Source organism: Lagenorhynchus albirostris, chromosome 11 (assembly GCF_949774975.1).
Source record: "Lagenorhynchus albirostris chromosome 11, mLagAlb1.1, whole genome shotgun sequence".
NCBI classification, from domain to species: Eukaryota; Metazoa; Chordata; class Mammalia; order Artiodactyla; family Delphinidae; genus Lagenorhynchus; species Lagenorhynchus albirostris.
Genome location: NC_083105.1, coordinates 47,096,680 through 47,120,193, shown reverse-complemented (window position 1 = coordinate 47,120,193; position 23,514 = coordinate 47,096,680). Strand labels below are relative to the sequence as shown.

At 40.9% G+C, this 23,514-nt stretch overlaps 1 protein-coding gene across 1 annotated transcript in view; it reads left to right on the top strand.

The window, feature by feature from the left end:
• Positions 1–23,514, top strand: part of MYRFL (myelin regulatory factor like) — a 117,900-nt gene that overhangs the window by 76,662 nt on the left and 17,724 nt on the right. Inside the window, exons 13-16 of the mRNA XM_060165353.1 lie at positions 1,952–2,060; positions 2,849–2,958; positions 19,155–19,318; positions 19,944–20,007. Coding sequence (XP_060021336.1) covers positions 1,952–2,060; positions 2,849–2,958; positions 19,155–19,318; positions 19,944–20,007 — 447 coding nt within the window. The remainder of the gene's footprint in view (positions 1–1,951; positions 2,061–2,848; positions 2,959–19,154; positions 19,319–19,943; positions 20,008–23,514) is intronic.

The window sequence follows — 23,514 nt, the reverse complement described above, 5'->3', positions numbered from 1 at the left end:
TTATTAATTTATTTTATAAATATTAGTTAAGTACCTACTACATGCAAGGAATGGTACTAGAAACCGGTGATGTGGTGACGAACAGAAAATCATGGCCTCAAATATGTCCTTGCCCTCACGGGGTGTTTTTTCTGTAGGAGAAGACAGATAATAAAAGTGACTCACTAGTTGTCTGGTGGTAACTTTGATTAATGCTATGAAGGAAAAGAACGGGTGCCATTAGCACATAAGGCAGAGGGAAACTTCCTAGTCTTGGAGGTCAAGCAATCCTTCTCTGGTGAAGAGGTGTTTTAAATGGGGAGAGGCGGCGGTAGAGGAGTGGAAGGGAAGAGCTTCTGAGGCAGGGAAATGCCCTGAGCAAGGGCCTTGTAGTGAAAGGGGCAGAGCGTGTTTGAGAACTGAAACAAGCCGAGATCTCGGTTGGGCTTCACCATCTCTGGGAAGCCGCCTTTTACGGTCCCCAGATAATCTTTTAGGTGCTTCCTTGGAGTTGCCATGATTCTCTGTTCATAACTCCATCATCACCCTGCATTTCTCACACTGTAATATAATCTTATGGGATGAGTCTGTTTTCCTGTCTAGACCATGAACTTTAAAAAGGCAATCATTTTGAAGTTCCAACACTCAGGGTAGTGCCTGGTATGTTGAAGGTGATTGGTAAATATTAGTCTAATGAAGCAGTGAATGAAAGAACTGAACCAAGCTTTTGATAACAGCAATGATCAAAACAGCAGTGAGCTCAAAATTAGACTCCCCAACAAGTACCTGAACTAAAGTTAGTCCATTTATCCAGTTAAGCACAAAGTCACAACATTTGATAACCCACCAAACTGGTGAAGGAAAGAGAACCTTTATGATATTGGAGGAACTTTCCTGCTCACTTGACAGAGTGGGTCCAGGGAGGGGTTCAGGGCCAAAGCAGGGGTTTCTTAAAACAACAGAAAAGCATTTCTGGTTGCTCCAACATATGGATGAATGTCCAGGCGGTATATTTTTAATTGCCAAGAGACCACTGGTTTCATAATCCAGTTATGTTCTCTAAAAGAAAATTTAAGGACCCACATAGGACTGCCAACTTTTTACTTGTGGAATAAGGTCGTTAAAAAAAATCAATCATGCTATTACCATGAATTCATTAAAAAAAAAAAAAAAACTCAAAAGGGAAGCCTTTGAATCAGCACATTTAGCTTTAGGAAAAATCCACTATATTGTCTTTATTGTTATCATTTTGCTGGGACCCAGTGAAATTTTTTTTGAGGAACTTGCAGTGACAGTTGGGAGTGCTTTTAACTACCTGTGAGAGTGGTTGGCTCCAAGGAGGACACCATCGCTGACCAGGGGGGTCTGGGGGAGAAGCCATCTGTAGGAATGTAGCCTGGATTTTGAGGGACCAGCAGATGGGTAATCCGGGCTAGCAAACTGCCACTTGAAACAATTTTCTCCAGCAAGATGTCCATAAGCAATTCAATGATGTACGATATACCCATTCTTAATAGGTTGTTACTTAAACTAAGCACTGCATTTTTAATTTATAAATACAAGGTCAGCCTGTATTTCTTAGCTGCTTATATTGCATGCTCAATTGGAAATGATACCTTGCTATCCTGGACAGAAATTGTTTCTCTCCAAGGTGATCAACCTCCATTCTCAGAAGGACGGTTCAACTCTCAGTGGACAGAAGTGAGGCCAGAGTAATGAATGAGGGAGGTTTTGCCCTGTAATTTAGCCATATAAACTCTGGCTCAGTTTATAAGTCAGTGGATGGAAGTCGCCGACACGAACCTTGAAACTTTTGCTTCTTGGAGGAGAAAAACATAAATTTCTCTTAAAATAGTTTGGGCAAGAGGAAAGGACATTCCCAGCATTCTTCATCTGTCTGGGCCACTCTGGGCCTTGATTCGAATAGCAAATATCTAAGCGGGTGAAATCTGATCTTCTTTAATTAAATTAGGTTGACACAAATGAACAGCTGAGAAGAATAGCCCAAATGAGGATTGTCGAATACGACTACAAGCCTGAATTCGCATCTGCGATGGGAATAAACACTGCCCATCAAACAGGTACACACACAGCTCCCTTCTTTATTTTATACTGTCAGCTATCAAAGTTCTAGTTCCCTCTTCACCTGGAGGCTGCATGCTACAGCACTTGACGACATCCTGTCGGTCTAACTTGTCCTCTTTGAAAGCCATAATCACCAGAGCAGGAAAAGTTAAAGAAATTTCTGTCATCTTTCCTCAACACCCCCATCCCCACTCCTGCCCCCTAAGGTACTGGTGGAGGATTTTGAACACATTGTCTCCTTTCACTGGAGGCCTCTTGCTCATGGGATGAGGGCCGAGGGGCGGATGGCAGCGCAAACTGTATGACAGGCAGCACTGGGCAGCATCGGGATAGAGAGGGAAGGTGGCGGGACAGGCAGGTCCAGGTCAGAGAAGTGCAGAGTGATGTTCATACTCCAGTCCAGGAATTCTAAAGAAAAAAGGACCATTTAGAGGGCAGGGCCCTCCTGCAGAAGAAGAAAGAAAATCAAGCCGATGCCCTAGCCTCACGTCTGTGTACAGGGATCTGAAGGTACTTAACCCCTTCCAACATTCGGCTCAGAGTCTCAAGAAAGAGTGGAGAAAACAACACTCCCTCTTTTAATCCTCTAGTGGTCCTTGGCTCCAAATTCCTCCTTTGCTTTTTAAATGCCTCGTAGATCAAAGCAAATGCTGAGGGGGGATAAGCATCTATTCGCAGAGGCATCCTGTGTAGTTGTCAGGGTTCCCATTCTGAGGTAGGCGTGGGAGGATTTTCTCCAGAAAGGTCTTTTCCTGACAAAACCTGTTGGAGTGTTTGTGTCTAGGGATGATCGCCCAGGAGGTGCGAGAGATCCTGCCCAGAGCCGTGAGGGAGGTTGGCCATGTCACCTGTGAAAACGGAGAGATGCTGGAGAACTTCCTCATGGTGGATAAGGTAACCCTGAACAGATACCTACCCTAGAGCTCTAACCGCACGGGCAAACCCCCTTCTGTGGTATCACAATGCACGGAACATCCACTGAGTTGTGGAGTAAGTAGGTATCAGTTATCCCACACTGGTCATAGGTACCCAAAAGAAGTCTCATAAGCGAAAAAGGAAAAAGGACTACGCAACAGTAAGCACTGGAATCCAGTGAGTCTTGTGGGAGGAACACCGGCCCTGGGACAGTCCACTGAGCAGAAGTGCCCTTCAAACAGGGACCAAACATCAGGAGAAATAGTGACAGCAAGTTCTGATTAGACTTTGTCTTGAAAAATGGAACTAAAACTTACGAAAGTGTCATTTCTCTCACATAAGATCATTTAAGTTATTAAAACAATGTGCTCCTCCTTAGAATGATTGAAGACTGAGTGAAGTGTTGAAATATTATGTTTTTTTTGGAGCATAGTTTTTCAACAAAACTATATGTTTAACGTCCGCAGCACAATCATAAAGTGGGTCATTTTTACAAAGATATTCATGAGCCTCATCGTTTTTCCTCAAGGGCCTTTCAGAATTCTTTGATATTCAAATCATTCTCTTTGGAAGGAATGTCACCATCCTTGTAGATTATTTCCTCTTCGCTTGTTAAGGAGTCTACGCCTGCCATTTCCTCGCTTGCCGACGCTTTGGTTGTCATCTGAGTGGTTCTCCGAGATCACGTCTGTGAATTCTGTGAAACCTGCATCTTTTGCGAGGTTTGCAGATTCACTCTGCGGCTGATTTGCTTTATGTCACGTTATTATATTTGCTTCTGGAGGGAAGGCTGTTAGGCACGGGGATTTCAGGGCAGTAGGTAGAGATGTGTGAGTGGAGACTAATTCGTAATTTGTCAGTTCCTCGGGGCAGTACTTCCCAAACTTCAAAGTGTACACGAATCAGTAAGGGAGTTACTAAAATGCAGATTCCGGTTCAGCAAGAATGGAGTGAGGCCTGAGATCCTGAATTTCTGGCCAGTCTCCAGGTGAAGCCAGTTTTGCCAGTCCTGCTGGTCAGCAAGGCGCACTTGGAGTAGCAAGGTAGCGGGTATGTCTGCATGTTGGGCCCTTCCACAGTCTCCTACCTACAAGCTCTTGGACAACAAATACTTCGATAACAGCGCCGGATGGCCTGCTCACTGGGCCGCAAGGGCCGAGTGGCGGAAGTCAAGTTACTTCCTCCTGTCTCCCAGGACCACATCCTCCACAGAAGAAATTCTTTGGTCTCTCACAGCAAGGCTATCACTTCGCTTGAGAGGTGTTACCATCAGAAATTTATCTTTTTTTTAACTAAAATAATTGTTTTGGCCATGCCATGCAGCGGGTGGGATCTTAGTTCCCTGACCAGGGATCGAACCTGGGCCCCGGCACTGAGCACGCTGAGTCCTAACCACCGGACCACCAGGGAATTCCCCAGAAATTTATTTTTAATAATAAAACACAAGTTTTTTATGTAATTTGCTTAAAATATAAACTATTTTGTATATACTAAAATATAAGATCTATTCAGAGGTATCTGTAAAATAAAATCACCCTCACTCTCTTGCATTTTCATAAGCTTCCTAGGTTGAGAGAAAAGAGCAGGGGCACAGCTGTCAGCCTCAGGGTACGGCCTTGGGAGTGTGTCACCAGGCGGCCAAGGTGGGGCTCTTGGGGTTTCATCTGGTAGCAGCTGTATCACTTCTGGGTGTGGCCCTTCCCTAGAACACTCAGGAAAGAGATTTCTATGTTTCCTGTGTAGGTAACGCCTGCCCGGGGCCTTAGGACCGTCACTGTTCAGCAAAATAATTAGTTCTCCCCTGGCCCAGTGTTTTCCCGTTCCCAGGTGAGTTGAAGGGAGACAGTCAAGATGATTAGCAACAGGAGTTCCGAGGGCCAACCCCTCACTTTCCCAGGGGAGGTTACACCCGAAGTTCATTCCTAGGAAGTCAAGTGCAGAGACCTGGGAAAGCGGGGCGTGGCATTCCCGTTCCAGGCAGCCAGGTTCATTCATCACCTGAGGAGCAATCCATGCCAAGGGGGCACTGAGTTTATAAATAAGTAAAACTGACAGGAGTCCAGAATGGAAAAGGGGCGATTCTCTTAGTAACAGGATCTTGTAGTGATACAATCTGTGGTGACGTCACTAAGGCCACACCTCCATACTCCGAAGGCTGGCTTTCTTCTTTGGCTCACTTCTGTGGATAGACTTCAATTGCTGGTTTAATCCTCAACACTGTGGAATATCCCTCTTCTACATTATAAGTACTTCCCAGAATACCCTTTATTCTCTCATTAAGAACGCAGGGTATGTGGCTCCTGTTGTCCCGTGGTGCTCTTTGTTAACTGATAAGAAAGATGTACAGATAACCTCTTGCTTTCCTGGACTCTTCCTTATTCACGTGGGCGCCATGGCAACCTTGATTGCCACGCCCAGGGCTGTTGGTTTTCAAGACCTTTTCTAGGATTTCCCGGGCTTTGTGTGCTATAGTAACAGGTGGAGATCCAATTAAGATACAGTCTCTCCCTCTGCACTCCAGTTCTCTTCCCCCAAATGTCTCTTTTTTATAAGGAAATTCTCATTGAAGCTAAAATGCAAACTAGAACATGGAAATGTTAAAATGTTGTGCTCCGTGACTGCTGTATCATTTCCACATGTACTTTGCAACGTGGTGCCGAAACAGGAAAGAGAATGGCTGGATCTTTACAGCCTGTCCATACAACCAGCGAACGCTGGAGATCAGAGATGTCAGCCAGAGTTGGTACAAGCCACTTTTTTCTCTTCTTAACAGGAGAAATGACCTTGCAAGATAAACTTCTCTTATACAGGGTGATTTACTGCTTCTCATAAATTTCTCATGGTTCGCGTGGCCCAGTGAAAGCTCAGCCAGGGGAGGTAGAGTGAAAGGACTCGGGGCTGATACTGAGAGCAAGGGGGCCTTAGAGTGGACACCATCGTCTCCTCCTGCATTCGACCACTGGGGCTCTGCTTTTTGGCGTGTTCATCTATCTCTTTACTTGGCAACTTTTAAATTTTGTTTCTGTGATTATTTGAGAACAGGTGGTTACATTTCCTGAGCATTATTATTAGGTGTACTTGGTGTAAGAAAAATGCACACAATAAATGTAAGAACTGCCTTAAACAAATTCACAACCGAGTCTATGTAAAGATGAGGTTCATCTTATCATTCACTAGCCTTGAATAATCTGTATGTGTGTGTTTCTAAGACTGCATGTCACAAGCCGCCCTGCCATAACTTAGTATGTGGCTACTTTTTACTCATTGATTCTATTTTTCCTGCAACCATAATGTGGCAGGGATTGTCTATTTGAGTCATGAAAGGGTAAATAACACTTGGTTCCTATCTTCAAGTAGCTGACAGTCTAAGCAGGATGATGTGACAGGTACACAAGAAATAATGCTCTGAGTTACAACGTGAGACGTCATAAATCTGTGGGATGCATAAAGTGCCGCATCAGTTCAGAGGAAGGAGAGAGGCTCTCTGGAGACTAGGCAAGTGTTCTCAGATGGAAAGGAAGGGGGGAGATGGAGAGACAAGGGAAGGAAGACATTGGTGGACCGTGGGGACTGAGGGTGTAGCTGGCGGCAGTGGGGAGAGCATCACAAGAGGCCTCCCAAGCCTTCCTTTTTCTCATCCACGGGGTCCAGTTAGACAAGTCCTGCTGTTCTTACTGAGGTACTATCTCTTGTATATCACATTCTTTCTTTATTCTCTTTATTTTCTCCATTTTTATCCCTAGCTATTATAACAACCTCCTAACTGACCAGCTAGCTGCCAGTAGAATCATTTTCCTTCAAACCAAAACAAAACGAATCTCTGATCCTATAATCTCCCTTTCCCAGTTTTGGCTCTTCACTGGCTTATTATCATAACCCTCCACAATCTGGATGGAATCTTCTCTTTCTGACTCATTTCCTAACACTCATACCCCCCAACCCCCAAACACCTTCAGAATATGATGTGTCTGCGCACACACGCACAGTCTTGTTCCTAGCTGCTCCCCCGCCAGCCTTTTTTCTGTTCCTCACACTCCAAGTTTGTTTCTGCCTCGAGCTGTTCTGTTGATTGTTCTCTGCCACGGAGACTCTCCCTTCAGATGATCTCATCATTTGGATTGCAAAGCAAGACCTTCCCTGACCACCTTGTCTAAGAGTCTCCATGGCACTCGATTTCACTTTGTAAGATCCAGGGCCACCGCGAGGGTGTAGAGTGCCTTTGCAGTAATTAGAAAAAGGAGCTCCCTCTGGCTGGCGCAGACCTCGTCCTCCCCCTCAGCTGGGTCTCTGTGCAGGGGATACACTGCAGACTTGCTCACAGCAGCCTGGAGACTTCTGTCCCTAACGGAAATGATCTTGTTTACTTGCCTACTTGTTTTTTGCCAGTCTCCCTGGGTAGTTGTATGAGAACAAAAAAATCTTCTATATTTTTCAAAACTGTACCTCCAATACTTTATATGAGGTGTTAACCCCAGGGCTTAGAGTACTGGAGGAGTTCAACATATCTTGGTGGATCGAGTGAATGAATTCCGTGATGCCTGGATTGCTCCTGTCCTCACACTGCCTTAGGCCTCTGGATAGACAGCTTCTAGAGTATGCATCACATTGTGTTGTCATTCTCTATTTGGTATCTCCTCCACTGGACTGTGAGCTTCTTGAGGTCAGAGAATGTGTCTGGTCAATCCTGTGTTGTTTAGAACAGTATCTGATACCTCGTGGGTTCTCAATAAGACTTTATGTTAATGCATGAGTTTTTGAATCTCAGTGAAAGGAAGAGACGTGGTTCTATCAACGTAAGGGAGTTTGAAGGAGAAGTGGTTTTCTAGGGGAAAAGATGGGTTCAGTTTCGAGTTTGAGATGTCAGCTGAACATTCAGATGAAAACATCCAGAGGTGACTGGGAGTGTGGAACATGAGAGAGAAGTTGGGGGTCAAGGGGGAGCTACAGACAGGGGTGAAGATATTAATTCATAAGGAAAAGGTCATGGACGCAGGTCACAGATGGAAAGCCTGTGGCCCAGTCTGGCCTGCAGACGTTTTTCCCTCACGGTGTTTTAAAAATTTTCAAATGTGTTGCTTACCTTTAAAAATTAGGAGATCTTCACACACATTTTGGATTTCCAGTTCCCTTGAAACATCAGATCTGGTGACGTGGTGCTGAGAAGCGACTCCCCCAGAGGGGCTTCGGCAGCCTCACATCTCTGCTTCCTGGTTTTTTAAAAAATTTATTTATTTTATTTATTTATTTTTGGCATGTTGGGTCTTCATTGCTGCGCGTGGACTTTCTCTAGTTGCGGCGAGCGAGGGCTACTCTTCCTTGCGGTGCGTGGGCTTCTCATTGTCATGGCTTCTCTTGTTGCAGAGCACGGGCTCTACACACGTGGGCTTCAGTAGTTGTGGTGCATGGGCTCAGTAGTTGTGGCTCACGGGCTCTAGAGCACAGGCTCAGTAGTTGTGGTGCTCGGGCTTAGCTGCTCCGTGGCATGTGGGATCTTCCCGGACCAGGGCTTGAACCCATGTCCCCTGCATTGGCAGGCGGATTCTTAACCACTGCACCACCAGGGAAACCCTCTGCTTCCTGTTACCTGCCTGGCCCAGCAGGCGCTTGAGTTCATATAGGATAAGAAACAAAGAGGGCTAAAGACAGCAGAACACTTCCAGGAGGGTCTATAGGAGAAAGAGAGGCCCTGGGAAGGCCGAAGGATTGGGTGAAGGTAGGAGGAGAACATGGGGCAAACACAGTGTCAAAAAGCCAAGAGGGCAGAGAGGATCGATAAGGAAATGGGGAGGAGATGGAGGAGATGGGAGGAAAATGAACCTCACCGAAATCTCTTTGATGATTAAAAATTCCCTGATCGTACATGGCACGCCAGTTTAAGAGCATGAATTTCAGCATCAGATAAAAGTTTGTCCAGAACTTGGCTCAGCCAGTGTGGGGGATCATAAGGTCATCTTTAAAGCTATTCAAAACAAATTATTTTATTCTTTACAGTTCTACAGTAAACTAACTTTAGTATGGTGAGTTGGAATTCTACCTTAATCACTTTTTCCCCCAATGAAGCAGTTGCTTTCATAAATGAATTTTTTTTAATGCAGATCTTCTTAGGACCACAACTTTTAGGTCCACAACACAGTATAACTGATAAATGGTTAATCGTTAATAAATTTTTTTCAGGTGCCGCTCAAAGATACCACCACTTTGGGTGTCTCTGAAATGACTTATTTTTTTTTATAGAGTGACAAATACTATTTTTCATTTTTAAATATAGAAAAACTGAGTTATAAAAAATTATATTAGTTTAAGTTCATATAGCCAGCCCAGAATCTAAATGGTTTTTTTTTTAAAGGTCCTACTCAGCAGTTAGTTTAAAAGTCCCTTCTTTTCTCATCAAGAGAGGAAATAAATTTCATTCATTAGTTGCAGTGATGTTCCCCACAGGAGGTTAGTATTCCCTGTTGCACTCACTGATTGATTTGACTCCAAGCCAAAGGATTAGAGTTAATATGCTATTAAAACCAACCCTGGATATTTTAACAACTGATCACCTGTTTGTAGATCATCTTCTTTCCCAGGAACTTCTTACACTGGCAGCAGGGAGAAAATTCTCTTGTTTCTAAATTTTAGAGAGAAATATGCCATTTATTGTTTTCTTGGAAAATTTCTTTCTGTAGTTATGTCTTCTTAAAAAGTAATTGCTATTTATTTTTTCCCATGCATTTAAACAAGATGGGTTGATGGATGGACAGACAGATGGAGAGACGTGTGATAAAGGAAATAGAGCACTATGCTAATTGTGGAATTTACGTCGGGGGGGTATATGGGCATTTACTCTACAATTTTTTAAAAACTTTTCTGTATGCTTGGAAATTTTAGTTATAAAATGTTGGGAAAAGGATAATTGTTCCAGACATCTAAAACTGCAATTTAAATATTGTGTCAGAAGGTGATGGCAATGCTTTGAACATCAGATAGCCCCGTTTATTCAGGCCTTCAATGATTGAGTACCTGGAATTTCACATTTTATTTACCAAAGTGGAATTTAGTTAAAATGGCTGAACTTATGCCAAAGTTTTCAAAGAGACTATTTTTTAGTAATTTCTTATAAAGTGTTTAAGGATACTTCAGTCCCTTTCTGATGATGCTGACTTTTCTTCACCTGTGAAATCTGGCCACTAGGTCAGAACTTCTTCCTCCCTGTAGGTATAGTTTAGTTCCCTTGGGCTTCATCCATGAAGTTCCCAGTCTACTGAGCTCGGTCTCAGATATTCAGAGTCTGTCACTGCCTTCAAGCTACTCAAACTGAGTAAGAGCACTGAGAGTAAGTAAATAAACTTTGGACTAGAGTGGTAGCTCTCAAGATGTGAAATCTCTTTCATTTTTTTTTTTTTTCTCCAGTAGATTTTCCTCTTTCCTCTTTATTATTGGAACTTTAGAGTGGAGGTACTACCCTCTTCTTTGTACTGCTCTTTTTCTTCATTACATTTTTTTCTTCTCTGCATTCTCATTTCCTCTTCCATCCAACTCCCCACAACGATGGCAGCCACGCTAATGTGTTTCATATATATCCTTGGATAGTCAGGCTTTCTGGAACATTATTAGTGTTGTTTTTGAATCTGTTTTAAATTTCTTTGAATTATATACATCTGCTCAGAGTCTGATACGTGGAATTCCTTGGCATATGTCCTTACGTTCTCCTCCTCGAGTGATGGCCTCTTCCAACTCTGCTGACCACAGCTGTGCGGTGATGAACGTTCTCACACAGGCCTCCTTGTGAACCTGTGGGAGGTTTTCTCTGGCACGCATACTGGAGGTGGGGTATAGGATACACACAGCCTTAATTCTATGAAATGCTGTCAGATTGTTGGTCAGCTCCAACTCATAACAGCAGCACATGAGGTTGACTGCTTCTCTGTATCCTCATCAACACCTGACATTATCAGACTTTCTAAATTTTTCAATCCTAATTGGGGTAAAGTGGTATCTTACTGTTTTAATTTGTCTTTCTCTGGTGAGTAACAAAGTTGTGCATCTCTTTCTTATGTTAGCTATTCAGATTTCTCCTTCTATGAATTGTTTGCCCAGTTTTCCATTGGGTTACCTGTCTTTTTCAGGATGAGAATATACTTTTCCACTTGATGCTGTTATTTTATTTTTTCCCAGTGCCCTCAAAGATAAAATAGACCAAATCTATAGCAATGGCTTAAGATAGTAACAATTATTTTCTCTTTCAATGGTTTCCTTCCTGGTGCTAATTACAACTTAAAACTATATCATATACTTCTGGTTTACTTGCTCTTGGCCAATCTCCCCACTAAGGAAACATGCTCTATGAGGGCAGAGATCCTGTCTACCTTATCTAATTGTTTTCTCCCTGTACTTAAGACAGTGGTTAGCACATCATAGGTGCTTGATAAAGAACTATTGATTCTGTTCATTAGCTGAATATTGAGCTACGTGTGCCAGGTACTGAGTTGGCCCTAAGACACTGCCCTCAAAAGGAGCTCATTGGTCACCCAGAAAGAGAAGAAATCAAAGAATTACAATAAACGGTGCCATGTGTTAGTTCAACTGGAAACTTGCCTCAGTCAAAGGACTCAAGCCCTTCCACAGAAAATTACAGTTAAACTGAGATAACAAAAATTAAGCAAGAGTTCTAAAGCAAACAAAGGGCAACAATTAAAACACATAATTTGAAACAGTTTTATGAACTTGTGCTCTCCCCATTTAAGGCAGAGGTCAAAATACAACATCCAGGGAAATGAGCCCAGGAGTTGTCCTCTTTGCAAGAGAACTCTGCATGGGAGGGAAAGCTCACCTCCAGGGATCTGTGGGAAGTTCAGCTGAAGTCTGAGCTGCTGCACCATCTCAGCAGCCTGCTTTTCTGGTTTGAGGATTCTAGTTTTTTTTTTTAAATCCATGTCAAGGCCTGGTGAGCTTTGTACACTCTTGGACAAAGATCTAAAGCTGAGTTTATCCAAAGCCTAAACAATTGCCAGGCACACCCATTGGCTAAAAGACCGTTTTTCTCCCTTTGACAATCACTTTCATAATACTCAATTACAGGCTGTTTTAGTCCCATGATTTTATCATAAAAACATCAGTCCATGCAACATCAGATGCCACAAGGAGAGATTTTCAAGTCTGTGACTCTCACTGGAAAAGAAAGAAGAGCCTATTTCAACTTCTCAAAGCATTCTTTGCTCGCAGGCTTTGTTACCCTTACTCTGTTTTTGGACAGAGGACAAGCTGTAGTTCCCAAAGAGAGGAGAAATCAAGTCCACTGCCTGGCTGCTCCCCAGCATTGGGGCTCATTTATCGTCAGTCCTGCAAGGGACCCAGGAGCTTGCAAACTGCCTTCTACAGAGTCTAAGTGTTTCCTAGGGGATGAAGGGGAACTGAAGGGACGGTCATCTGTTTCCATCAGTGGAGGCCACGTGGCTGGTCACAAGAGAGTCACTAGCCCATCGCACTGAGGATGTTGAACACTAGTGTTTCTTTCCTTAATTCACCTGCATTTCCTAACGTGGAAAGGGAATTTGGAATATAGACTTTGCTTTTCTGAGAAAAACCTCAGGTAAAAAAATAAACTGGACGTTTGGCCACTTTCTTCAATTTCACCGGAGAGCAAGGTTATGAGTGCCTCGGGGCATGCATCACCACTGTAAGAATATTCACTCATTTAATCTTCAAGTCTGTCCTGTGTTACTGCCCTGTGCTGGAGAATCTGCTGTGGACAAGAGGCCGGCCCTGTCTCCAGGGGTTTGTAACACTGGTAAACATGACACCAAGTGAAAGGAAGGTGGGCGGAGAGGGAGGACAGCTGGTTTAGGCAGAGGGAGCAGGCAGAGACGAGGGGATACATGATCCATGTTCTGTGACCGGCACAAGGTTCAATATGATTAGAGCACAGCGTGTGAAGGGGGCTATGTGAAAGGAGAGGCTTCAACAGAGACACACTTTAAGCTAAATAACGTCTCTGATTTCACAAACACCTCCCTGTTCTCCTGTGCACTTATACTTGCCAAACTGCCCTACGTGTCCTTTCAAAAAATATGCTCACGCTGTCCATAAGTCCCCTCACCCCAAAGCAAGTCTTTTAAACAGTGGGTGAAGATTCTCATGTGATTTGAAACAGTTGCCACTGCCCCCAAACCCAATCTCATGAGCAATTTTTGGTGGCAAGCTGGTTTAATCATTTTTACATCACAATTATAAAGCTACATTTTAGTTGAGGTAGTGGATTCCATCTGAAATGGTTAATAATAACTGGACAGAGTTGATTAATTAAATTAGATTCAATTATAAAATAGTTCTTAACCAACAGTGGGTGTCAGATGGGGAAGCTTTTCAAAATGCCCCAGCCTTATGCCCTTCTCTGTCCTAACGAATACGAACCTCTATCTGCGAGTTGGACACTTAGAAAAAGCTCCTGAGGCATCTAGGTGCACATTCGTGGTTAAAATGAACCCCTGGAGACCTCACCACTTGCATTGAAAAGGTTATTTTCAGAAAACTCTATGTTTTTGAACATATTTGTACTGACTTTACTGTGATGATAGAGGACAAGAAATCAGAAGTCTTTTAATAAGAAGCAATCCCAATAACATGTCCTAGAAATTAATTTTTTTGGTAACCTCTGATTGGATCCATAAAGTCAGGGCCATCATTACTATCAGGAAGGTAGTAGTAAATTCCCTCTCCACCTCTATTTCCTCTTAGATAGGAAAACACATGAATTATCTTCTTTCCCGTTGAATCTACTGGGAAGATGTATGGTGTTGTCATATTTGAGTTGCAGAAATCAGAGCTGGCTTATCATCATTATTGACACATAACTGGACAATTGCAGCGATCGCTTCTATGCCATTAGCAGCATTAAAAGTCCTGTGGGGAGACATGGCAGAAAGAACTGGCTGTGGTTTAGAGGGGACATTAATATCATTCTCCACTGTCTGCTTTGGTTTGAGCTAAATCACAAATTACTGTATCGAGCAAACATTTTTTTAAAAGAGGGAGGAAAAAAGGGAGCCAGTTGCCAAGAGAAATTAAAAATATTATTAGGTATGGTAGTGCCAGTGAGGATGGAGAGAAGTAGGTAGATTCAGGAGATTTAGGATGTTGAACTGACAGCACTGTGTGATGGATTTCCTGTGGGGGAAGGAGTCGGAGATGATGGCTGGGAACCTGTGCTGGACTGCTGGGTGGACATCGACTGACCATGTGACCGACTCTAAATATTACAGTTATAATTCTACTATAAGGCTTTCTACTAAACACAGTAAATAGTCATATGACATTTACTATGATTTACAACCATAGAAAGTCATTCTTATCTTCATGATTTCTGCCTTATTTTTATAACACAAATTTAGAAGGAAAATCTATACCAGAATTAGAAAATTTAGAACAGCTTGTGTCAAGAGATTTTTTTTTTTTGGCTTTGTTTTTGTTTTGTGATTTATTTATTTTTTAACTTTTTTTTTTTTTTTTTTTTTTTTTTTTTGCTGTACGCGGGCCTCTCACTGTTGTGGCCTCTCCCGTTGCGGAGCACAGGCTCCGGACGCGCAGGCTCAGCGGCCATGGCTCACGGGCCCAGCCGCTCCGCGGCATGTGGGATCTTCCCCGACCGGGGCACAAACCCGCGTCCTCTGCATCGGCAGGTGGACTCTCAACCACTGCGCCACCAGGGAAGCCCTTATTTTTTAACATTTTTAATGAAAAATTTCAAACATATACAAAATAAGAGAGAATAGTATTGAAACACATTTATACATTTCACTCAGATTCCAGTTATTAATTCACGTCCAATCTTGTTTTATTTAAATAAACTCTCCTCCCATACAGCTACATTTTTTTAGCTTTGTTGAGATAAAATTGACATACAGCACAGGGTAAGTTTAAGGTGTACAACGTGATGATTTGATAAACTTATATATTGCAAAATGAGTACCACAATAAGGTTAGTTGACATATACATCACTTCATATAATTAATTTTGTGTGTGTGTGTGTGTGGTGAGAACATTTAAGATTTACTTTCTTACCAACTTCCAAGTATATAATATAGTATTGTTAATTATAGTCACAATGCTGCACATTAGATCCCCAGAATTTATTCATCCTAAACTGAGTTTGTACATTTTGACCAACATTTCCTCATTTCCCCCACTATCTCAACCTTTGGCAACCACCAATCTATTCTGTTTCCACATATAAGTGATATTATACAGTACTTATATTTCTGTGTCTCACTTATTTTACTTAGTATGACACCTTCGAGGTCCATCCATGTTGTCACAAATGGCAAAATGTCCTTCATTATCATAGCTGAATAATACATATGTATATACACACACACACACACACACACTTTCTTCATCCATCCACTGATGGACACTTAGGTTGTTTCCATATCTTGGTTATTGTGAATAATGCTGTAACGAACATGGGGGTGCAGATATTTCTTTGAGATAGTGATATCATTTCCTTTGGACATATACCCAGATATGGGATTGCTGGATCATATTCATATGGTAGTTCTATTTTTAACTTTTGTATAACTTCCAAGCTGTTTGCCATGGTGCCTACGCCAATTTACGTTCCCACCAACAGAAGGATTCCCTTTTTTTCAGATCCTTGTTATCTCTTGTCTTTTTGATAATAGCCATCCTAACAGGTGTGAGGTGATATCTCATTGTGGTTTTTATTTGCATTTCCCTGATGATTAGTAATGTTGAGTGTCTTTTCTTGTACATGTTGCCCATTTGTATGTCTTCTTTGGAAAAATATTTATTCAGGTTTTCTGCCCATTTTTAAACTGGAATATTTGTTTATTGCTATTGAGTTGTGTGCATTCCTTATATATTTTGAATATTAAACCCTTATCAGGTATATGGCTTGCAAGTATTTTCTCCCATTCAGTAGACTGCCTTTTAATTTTGTTGGTTATTTCGTTTGCTACACAGAAGTTTTGGTTTGATGTAGTCCCACTTTTGTTTGTTTTGTTTGTTTGTTTGCTTTTGTGGATTGTACTTTTGGTCTTGTCCAAAATATGGTTGCCAAGACAAGGAGATTTTTCCCTGTTTTCTTCTAGGAGTTTTACAATTTTACGTTTTACATTTAAGTCTTTAACACATTTTGAGTTAATTTTTGTAAGTGGTGTAAGATAGAGGTCCAATTTCTTTTGCATGTAAATATCAGATTTTCCCAACACCATTTATTGAGGAAAATATCTTTTCCCCATTGAGTATTCTTGACTTCCTTGTCAAATATTAATTGACCGTATGTGTATGTTTATTTCTGGGCTCTCAGTTTTGTTCCATTGGTCTATGTATCTATTTTTATGCCAGTACCATACTGTTTTGATTATGATAGCTGCTTTGTATTATAGTTTGAAATCAGGAAGTGTGATGCCTCCAGCCTTGTTATTTCTCAGAATTGCTTTGAATATTTGGGATCTTTTGTTGTTCTGTACCAATTTTATGATTAGTTTTTCTAGTTCTGTGAAAAATGCCATTGGAATTTTGACAGGGATTGCATTGGATCTATAGATGGCTTTGAGTAGGATGGACGTGCTAACAATGTTAATTCTTCCAATCCAAGAGCACAGGATATTTTTCCATTTATTTGTGTCTTCATCATTTCTTTCACCAATGTCTAATAATTTTCAGTGTACAGATATTTCACCTCATTGGTTAAATTTATCCCTACGTATTTTTCATTGTTTTTAATGCTATTGTAAATGGGATTCTTTATTTCTTTTTCAAATTGTTCATTATTAGTGTATGGAAACTAGCTTATTTCTGTAAGTTGATTTTTCATCCTACAACTTTACTGAATTCACTTATTAGTTCTATTTTTTGATGGAGTCTTTAGGATTTTCTGTATCCAAGATATCATCTTCAACAGAAACAGTCTTACTTTTTCATTCCCAAATTGGATGCCTTTTATTTCTTTTTATTGTCTAGTTGCTCTGTCTAGGACTTCCAGTACTGTGCTGAATAGAAACAGGGAGAGTGGGCATGTCTTGTCTTGTTCTTGACCTTAGAGGAAAAGCTTTCAGCTTTTCATCATTAAGTGTACATGTTAGCTGTGGTCTTGTCATATATGGCTTCTATTATGTTGAGGTATATTTTATCTAGACTTAATTTGTTGAGAGTTTTCATCATGAAAGGATGTTGAATTTTGTCAAAATCTTTTTCTCCATCTATTGAAATGACCATGTAAGTTTTATCCTTCATTTTGTTAGTGGAGTGTATCACATTGATTGATTTGCATATATTGAACCATTCTTGTATCCCAGGAATAAATCCTTCTTGATCATGACATATGATTCTTTTAATGTATTGTTGAATTCAGTTTGCTAATATTTTGTTGAAGACTTTTGCATGTATGTTCATCAGGGATATTGACCTGTAATTGTCTCTTCTTGTAGTGTTCTTATCTTGCCTTGGTATCAGGGTAATGATGGCCTTTTAAAATGAGTTTGTAGTGGATGGAGTTTCCATTTTTTGGAGGAGTTTGAGAAAGATTTTTATTAATTCTTCTTTAAATGATCATCTTATTGTTTTCTAGCTGTTTTGTAGTTCATTTGTTCTTTTCTTTCTTTGCTGTCTTCGTTTGTGAATCAATGATTTTTGTAGTGTTATGCTTTGATTCTCTTCTCTTTACCTTTTGTGTATCTACTGTAGGTTTTGCTTTGTGATTACCATGAGGCTTACATAAAATATTTTATAGATTTAAGTCTATTTTAGGCCAATAATAATTTAACTTTGATCACATACAAAACTCTTCCCTTTTACTCCCCCCCCACCCCATGTTTTATGCTTTTGGTGTCATAATTTACCTCTTTTTATGTGTGTACCATTAACAGATTATTGAAGCTATAGTTATTTTTAATACTTTTGTCCTTTAACCTTTATGCTAGAGTTAAAGTGATTTATATACCATTATATAATGGTATTAGAGTATTCTTAAACTGACTATATACTTACCTTTACCAGTGTGTTTTATCCCAGTGTGTATGCCTTTAAACTCTATGAACTAAGCCTTAAATCTATAACATTCAGCTTCTGAATCCTTTCCAAGTGGTTGCTTTACAGTGTTTGAAACCCAGAAAACTTCGGTTTGCATGATGAGAATCTCAAAGACACACAGCCCTGAGTTTGATCCCCAGCCACAAAACAGTCTTTCTATTTTGGCCTTGAGCTCATCACTTTACAACAGTGGACCAGCCTCTATGAGCCCCAAAGAGCGCCATGACATTCTAAACTTGTAAACACAGAGGGGTGGGGAAGAGGAGTGGTTATGGGATTGGGGTGTGAGTTGATGAGAGCTTTCCAGGATTTTTGTATGGCTAAGAAACAGACACACATGTTCCCCAAACAACTGACGTGTGTGGGTGGGGGAAGGGGTGTCTGGATCCCTGTGGTTTTGGTTGATCTCTCCTTTCTTGCTCTTTCTGACATGTCAGTAACTTTCTTTGAATAGGAAGAATTAAGTGCTTTAAATTTTGTTTAAGCTAAAATGTAAATTGCATGTAATAGCTTATGGGATATTAAGACAGAAATCAACATCTCAAGAATCATCCTCTCATTTATAAATGAAGAAACTGAAGCTCAGAGAAGTTGTTACATTTTACCCAGGATCTCACATCTAGCAGGTGGCAGAACTCAGAGAAAAGGCCCTGTCTTCTTTCCTCCCTCCTTCATCTGAGCAATTTGATGCACATTTTACCAGGGAGAACTGAAGTCATTCCTTCTGATTTAGTGATGCAAACACAAATCAACATTCAGAAGCCTGTTCTGACTTTCTTTACATGAGTTTTAAATAGAGCATAATGGCCACTGAAAATAAATCTTTGGATTGGAAACTTGACAGTGTCCTTCAGCTCTGTTCTCTCTCTTGGAATACAAGGACATATTTCCATTTTATTGCAAATTGAACATAAGCAGTTTTACTACATAGCCAGAAGTTTGGCAAGACCACTTTAAATTTCAAGCCTCCAGATTTATCTTGAATGAACTTGAGGCTGTGTGTGTGTGTGTGTGTGTGTGTGTGTGTGTGTGTGTGTGTGTGTAGCCGTTTTCAATGGAGTTTTCCAGCTGTCTTTGGATGGGCCATGGACAGTTGTCTAGTGGTCTCAAACTGTATGCGCTCTGAATTTTTCATTTTTAGGACCAGATCTTTATGGAAAATGTGGGTGCAGTGAAGCAGCTTTGCAAACTAACCAACAACCTTGAAGAAAGAATAGAAGAGTTAGAAATATGGAACAGAAGGCTGGCCAGGCTGAAGCGGCTCAGTAGTTGGAAGTCCTCTGCCAGTGAAGTGAGCTCAATCAGGTACTTCCAGGATTGCCATAGAAATCTGGAGAAAGGAGAGAATGGGGTCTTTCCATAACTAGATCACTCTGAATGGTCTGTTCTACCAAGCAGCAACCATTACTTTCTTTTAATTCCCTATTCTTCTTTCAGAATGTTTTGGAACACAGTTGTTTTATGTGATAATTTTCTTACTTTTTCTGTTGCTGCTTTTAAAATAAAACAAAATATAATGCATCTGTTTAAGAGTAGTGATTATAGGAAGTGCTACATTTTAACAAAAGGGTGGCCTTTCCTTTAAGGAGGAAAGGTGGCCATTTCTAAATTTAGAGAACCATGTTTGGTCCTCAGGGAAAAAACTTTTATTCTATTTTTTTTATTACTTAAGGAGGCACGTGCACATTTTCTGGGATATATTTTGAGAAAAAGGGAAATGTAACTTTTAATGCATTTATTTATACTTACTAAGTTTCTTGTACACAAAAAGAACTCTCAATTGCCTCGACTCTTCCTTTTTTAAATTACCACTGAATAATAATAATTTAAAAAAAGCATACTGCTGTGTTAGTGACAGTCTGGGCCTTTGTCATATAACTCTTGGAGAGGCAGCTGAATCAAAACTAATTTTCTCTTTCTCTTTTTAAAGCAAATGTAGCAGAGCTCTTAGTGCATCTTCTCCAAAAAGGACCATTCCCAAAAAACCCAGCAAGGTAAATAGACTTAAATTTATAATGAACAGAGGTGATATTTTCTATTCAAATAGTCTTTAGAAAAATTGATCAGGAATTTTTTTCTTCATTTATTTGTTGATGGGTTCCCTAGGCATCCTTATGCACTTAAGGCATTTAAATATTATCCTTTTAATAGATATTAACTGGTTTTTCAAAGAGGAGTTTAGAGATATGAGTATAGAACCTGTTCATTTCAGAAATATTGTTCTGCCGCTTTTTGTGTGTATAGTCCCCATCAGGTGAAATTCATCAGCAGATGACTCTGGGCTGCAAGATCTGTGTGGATGCCTTGACTTGACTCAGGCCCTTATCTTTGTCTCCAGAAGATCTCAAAGGGATGTCAGTTAATCCACAAATCCCTTTTCCCTTTGATATTTAGTACTATATATGCAAATGGAGACTAGGTATTCACTTGCTTGCAAAGGATAAAATGTGAAAGCTATATTAATGAATAGAGCATTTCATCAAACAGGATAACATTTACATTAAAGGTGAAGGTTAATCATTTATTAACTTAAAGGACACCCTCTCCATTGCAGAGAAGTGTCAGTGAGGGAGAAGCTGCAATACTCTCTTCCTAGCTGCCATTCATAGATAGCTGTGAACCTCAGCTCGCTCCCTCAGATCCACTAGTTTTCCAAAGGTGGCCTTTCCCGGAGGAAGGTATTTATGACCTTAACCTATATCCTGTTACGGGCTGACCTGATGTTTGGGCCATTGTCCCAATTTACTCTCTACTCCTCATGTTGTACGTCACTGAACTATTCTAAGAGGGTTTAGAAAGTTGAATATTCTACTAAAAACTACTAAAATGTTATGCTGTGGACAAGCTTCTTGCTATACCAGTAGGCATAAATACATGGATAAATGTATATGTAGAAGTGTTTTGGGGCAAGTTCACTTAATTGCATTGGGAAACAGATAATAATAATGTCTACCTTACAAAGAGTATTGATAGGATTAAATGAGCGAAAGCCCTTAGCACAATGCCCAGCACATAGCAGGTTGCTCAATAAACACAAAATACTAAAAATATTGTGTAGGGAAGGTGCTCTTTGTACTAAGGGGATAGAGGGAATTGTATCTACATCCATGGAGGCCCTGATTGGTACAATTTGGCTCCTGTGCAACCTCTGTAGCACCCATCTTGCACACAAAGAATCTTTATTTTGCAGTTTTCTCAGAATATTAACTAGAACATACGGTCCATGAGAACAGGCTCTGTGTCAGCCTTCCTCATTCTGTGTCCCCAGGGACAGACACAGAGCAGGTACTCAAGAAATATTTGTCAAATGTATGAATGAATGGAGAGCCCAGTCTGAAAATATTCCCTGAAGGCTTACAATCTAAATTTAAAGCATTAAAGAGATTCAGTGTCTTGGGTGTATGCGTGGTGGGGGAGTTGGGGTGTGGACACAGGCTCAGGGACTTATATGGACATCCAGACATTAAAGAGCACCCATTCAATTCAGAGACTTCATGCAGTCACTGTCCTACGCCCCTGTGCATGCAAAAGTTAGTAAGATGTGGCCCCTTCTAAAGAATTTTAAGGTAGCCAGGGAAGATCAGAAGAGAAAACAAAGAACAGTTGTACCCGGATGTGATAAATATTGCAGAGGCTCAGAGCACCGTGGGAGTATCATGGGACCCGGGCCTTCAAGGGGGCGTAAGCTTTGGCTAGAAAGTAGCAGGTGCTGCTAGAGAGGTTTCAGATGGAATGGCACAAGCCAAGGTCTGGGAGCTGGCACCAGCTTCCTTGAAGGACTAGGTGGGAGTTTGTTAGGGAGGAGAGTCGAAGTTAAGGCTGAAAATATGTTAGGCTGTTTCTGGATCACCAGTTAAAGAGTTCATTTGGCAGCCATGAAGACTTTTTGAATAATAACAATAATATCTAAGTTGTATAGTGCATCCTTTCTTTACAGACAGAAAAGGGAGGCAGCATGGCATTGGGGTTAAGAGCACAGATTCCGGAACCAAGTGTTTTTTGGTTCAAATCCTGGCTCTGTGACTTACTAGCAGTGTGATCTTGAGTAAGGAACTTAGCCTTCCTGGGACTCATGTTTCCACATCTCTAAAATAGGGATGATAACAGTACTTGCCTTATAGAGTAGTTGAGGATTACTGTGAGGTTAAATAAATTAGCATACATAAAGCACTCAAGAGTGTGTGGCACATAAGTGCTATGTAAGTGTCCACCGCTATTTAGTATTTTCAAACCCACTGTTTCAGTGGTTCTCATACTTTGGCATGTATCAGTCTTCCAGGGAGCTTGATAAAATACAGGAATGGTGGTGTTTTGCTCTCCCTGTACTGTCTTTCTAGGAGGTTTTGGCTATTTCTCCGAGGTTAACTTGCCCTTCCATACACCAGCCCCCTAGGTAACCTTTATTCCTCAAAGCCTCCAAGATCCTTGGAGCATTGAAACACAAGTGTATGGGTGGAGAGTGGTCCTCCTGGGTTGAGTGGGGGCATTAATGAGCAAAGTGCTGGCTATGAGCAGTTGGTGGGCTTTACCTGATGGTGAGAAGCCTGGCTGGGCCAATGCTGGCCAAGATGATGCTCATTCTGGAGGAAGATTCAGGTCTCATCCAGTCCAAACGGTTCCTCTCCTTTCCTTCTCTTTCTTTACTTCCAAGAGGTAGGTGGGTGATTCCTGCTGTGTGTTGATGATTGGGGCGAGGTGAGAAAGACCTCAGGGTTCGAGTAAAAATTCAGAGTATGTGGAGAAGGGAGAGAGGGAAGGAACAAACACAGGCTTCTTCTGAGAGCCCGCCTCCCCCCACAATTCAGGGTATTATGAAAATTAGTAACATAGAGGTCAAATGGATCATACTGAATAAATGATGTATCATCTCAATGAGTATGTTTATTTTTAAATTTATTTATTTATTTATTGTTTTAATCGGGGTATAGTTGTCTTACAATGTTGTGTTAGTTTCTACTGTACAGTGAAGTGCAGTTCCCTGTGCTATACAGCAGGTTCTTATTAGTTATCTATTCTAAACATATTAGCAAACACAGATACTTTTCATTATCTCACTTCTTACAGATTCACAGCCCCCCAACTCACACTACATGGTAACCTATTGAATCAGAATTTTTCAGGGCATTTAGATTTTTTAACAAACTCCATAGTAATTCTCATGCAGACTTGAACTTGAGAAACATTTCTCTGTTAATCAGGTCCACCCAGTAACTCTGAAAGGTAGGCAGGTATGATTTTATCTTTCCTATTTTATTGATGAGGAAAATGAGGATCAATGACACTTAGATGACTTGTTCAGGGCTTGACTCCAGGTCTGACCCCAGGTCTTAGGCCATTTTCCTATACAAGGTCAAAGGCTTTTGAGCAAAAGCATGGAGACTTAAAACAATCTGGCAGCTTTGGGGAGTAGGTTGGAAGGGGAAGCTCTTATTCTGAGATTAATACTACTTAATTCTAATCAATTCAGCAAATTTCATTGCATTGAGTTCTTTCTTTGCACA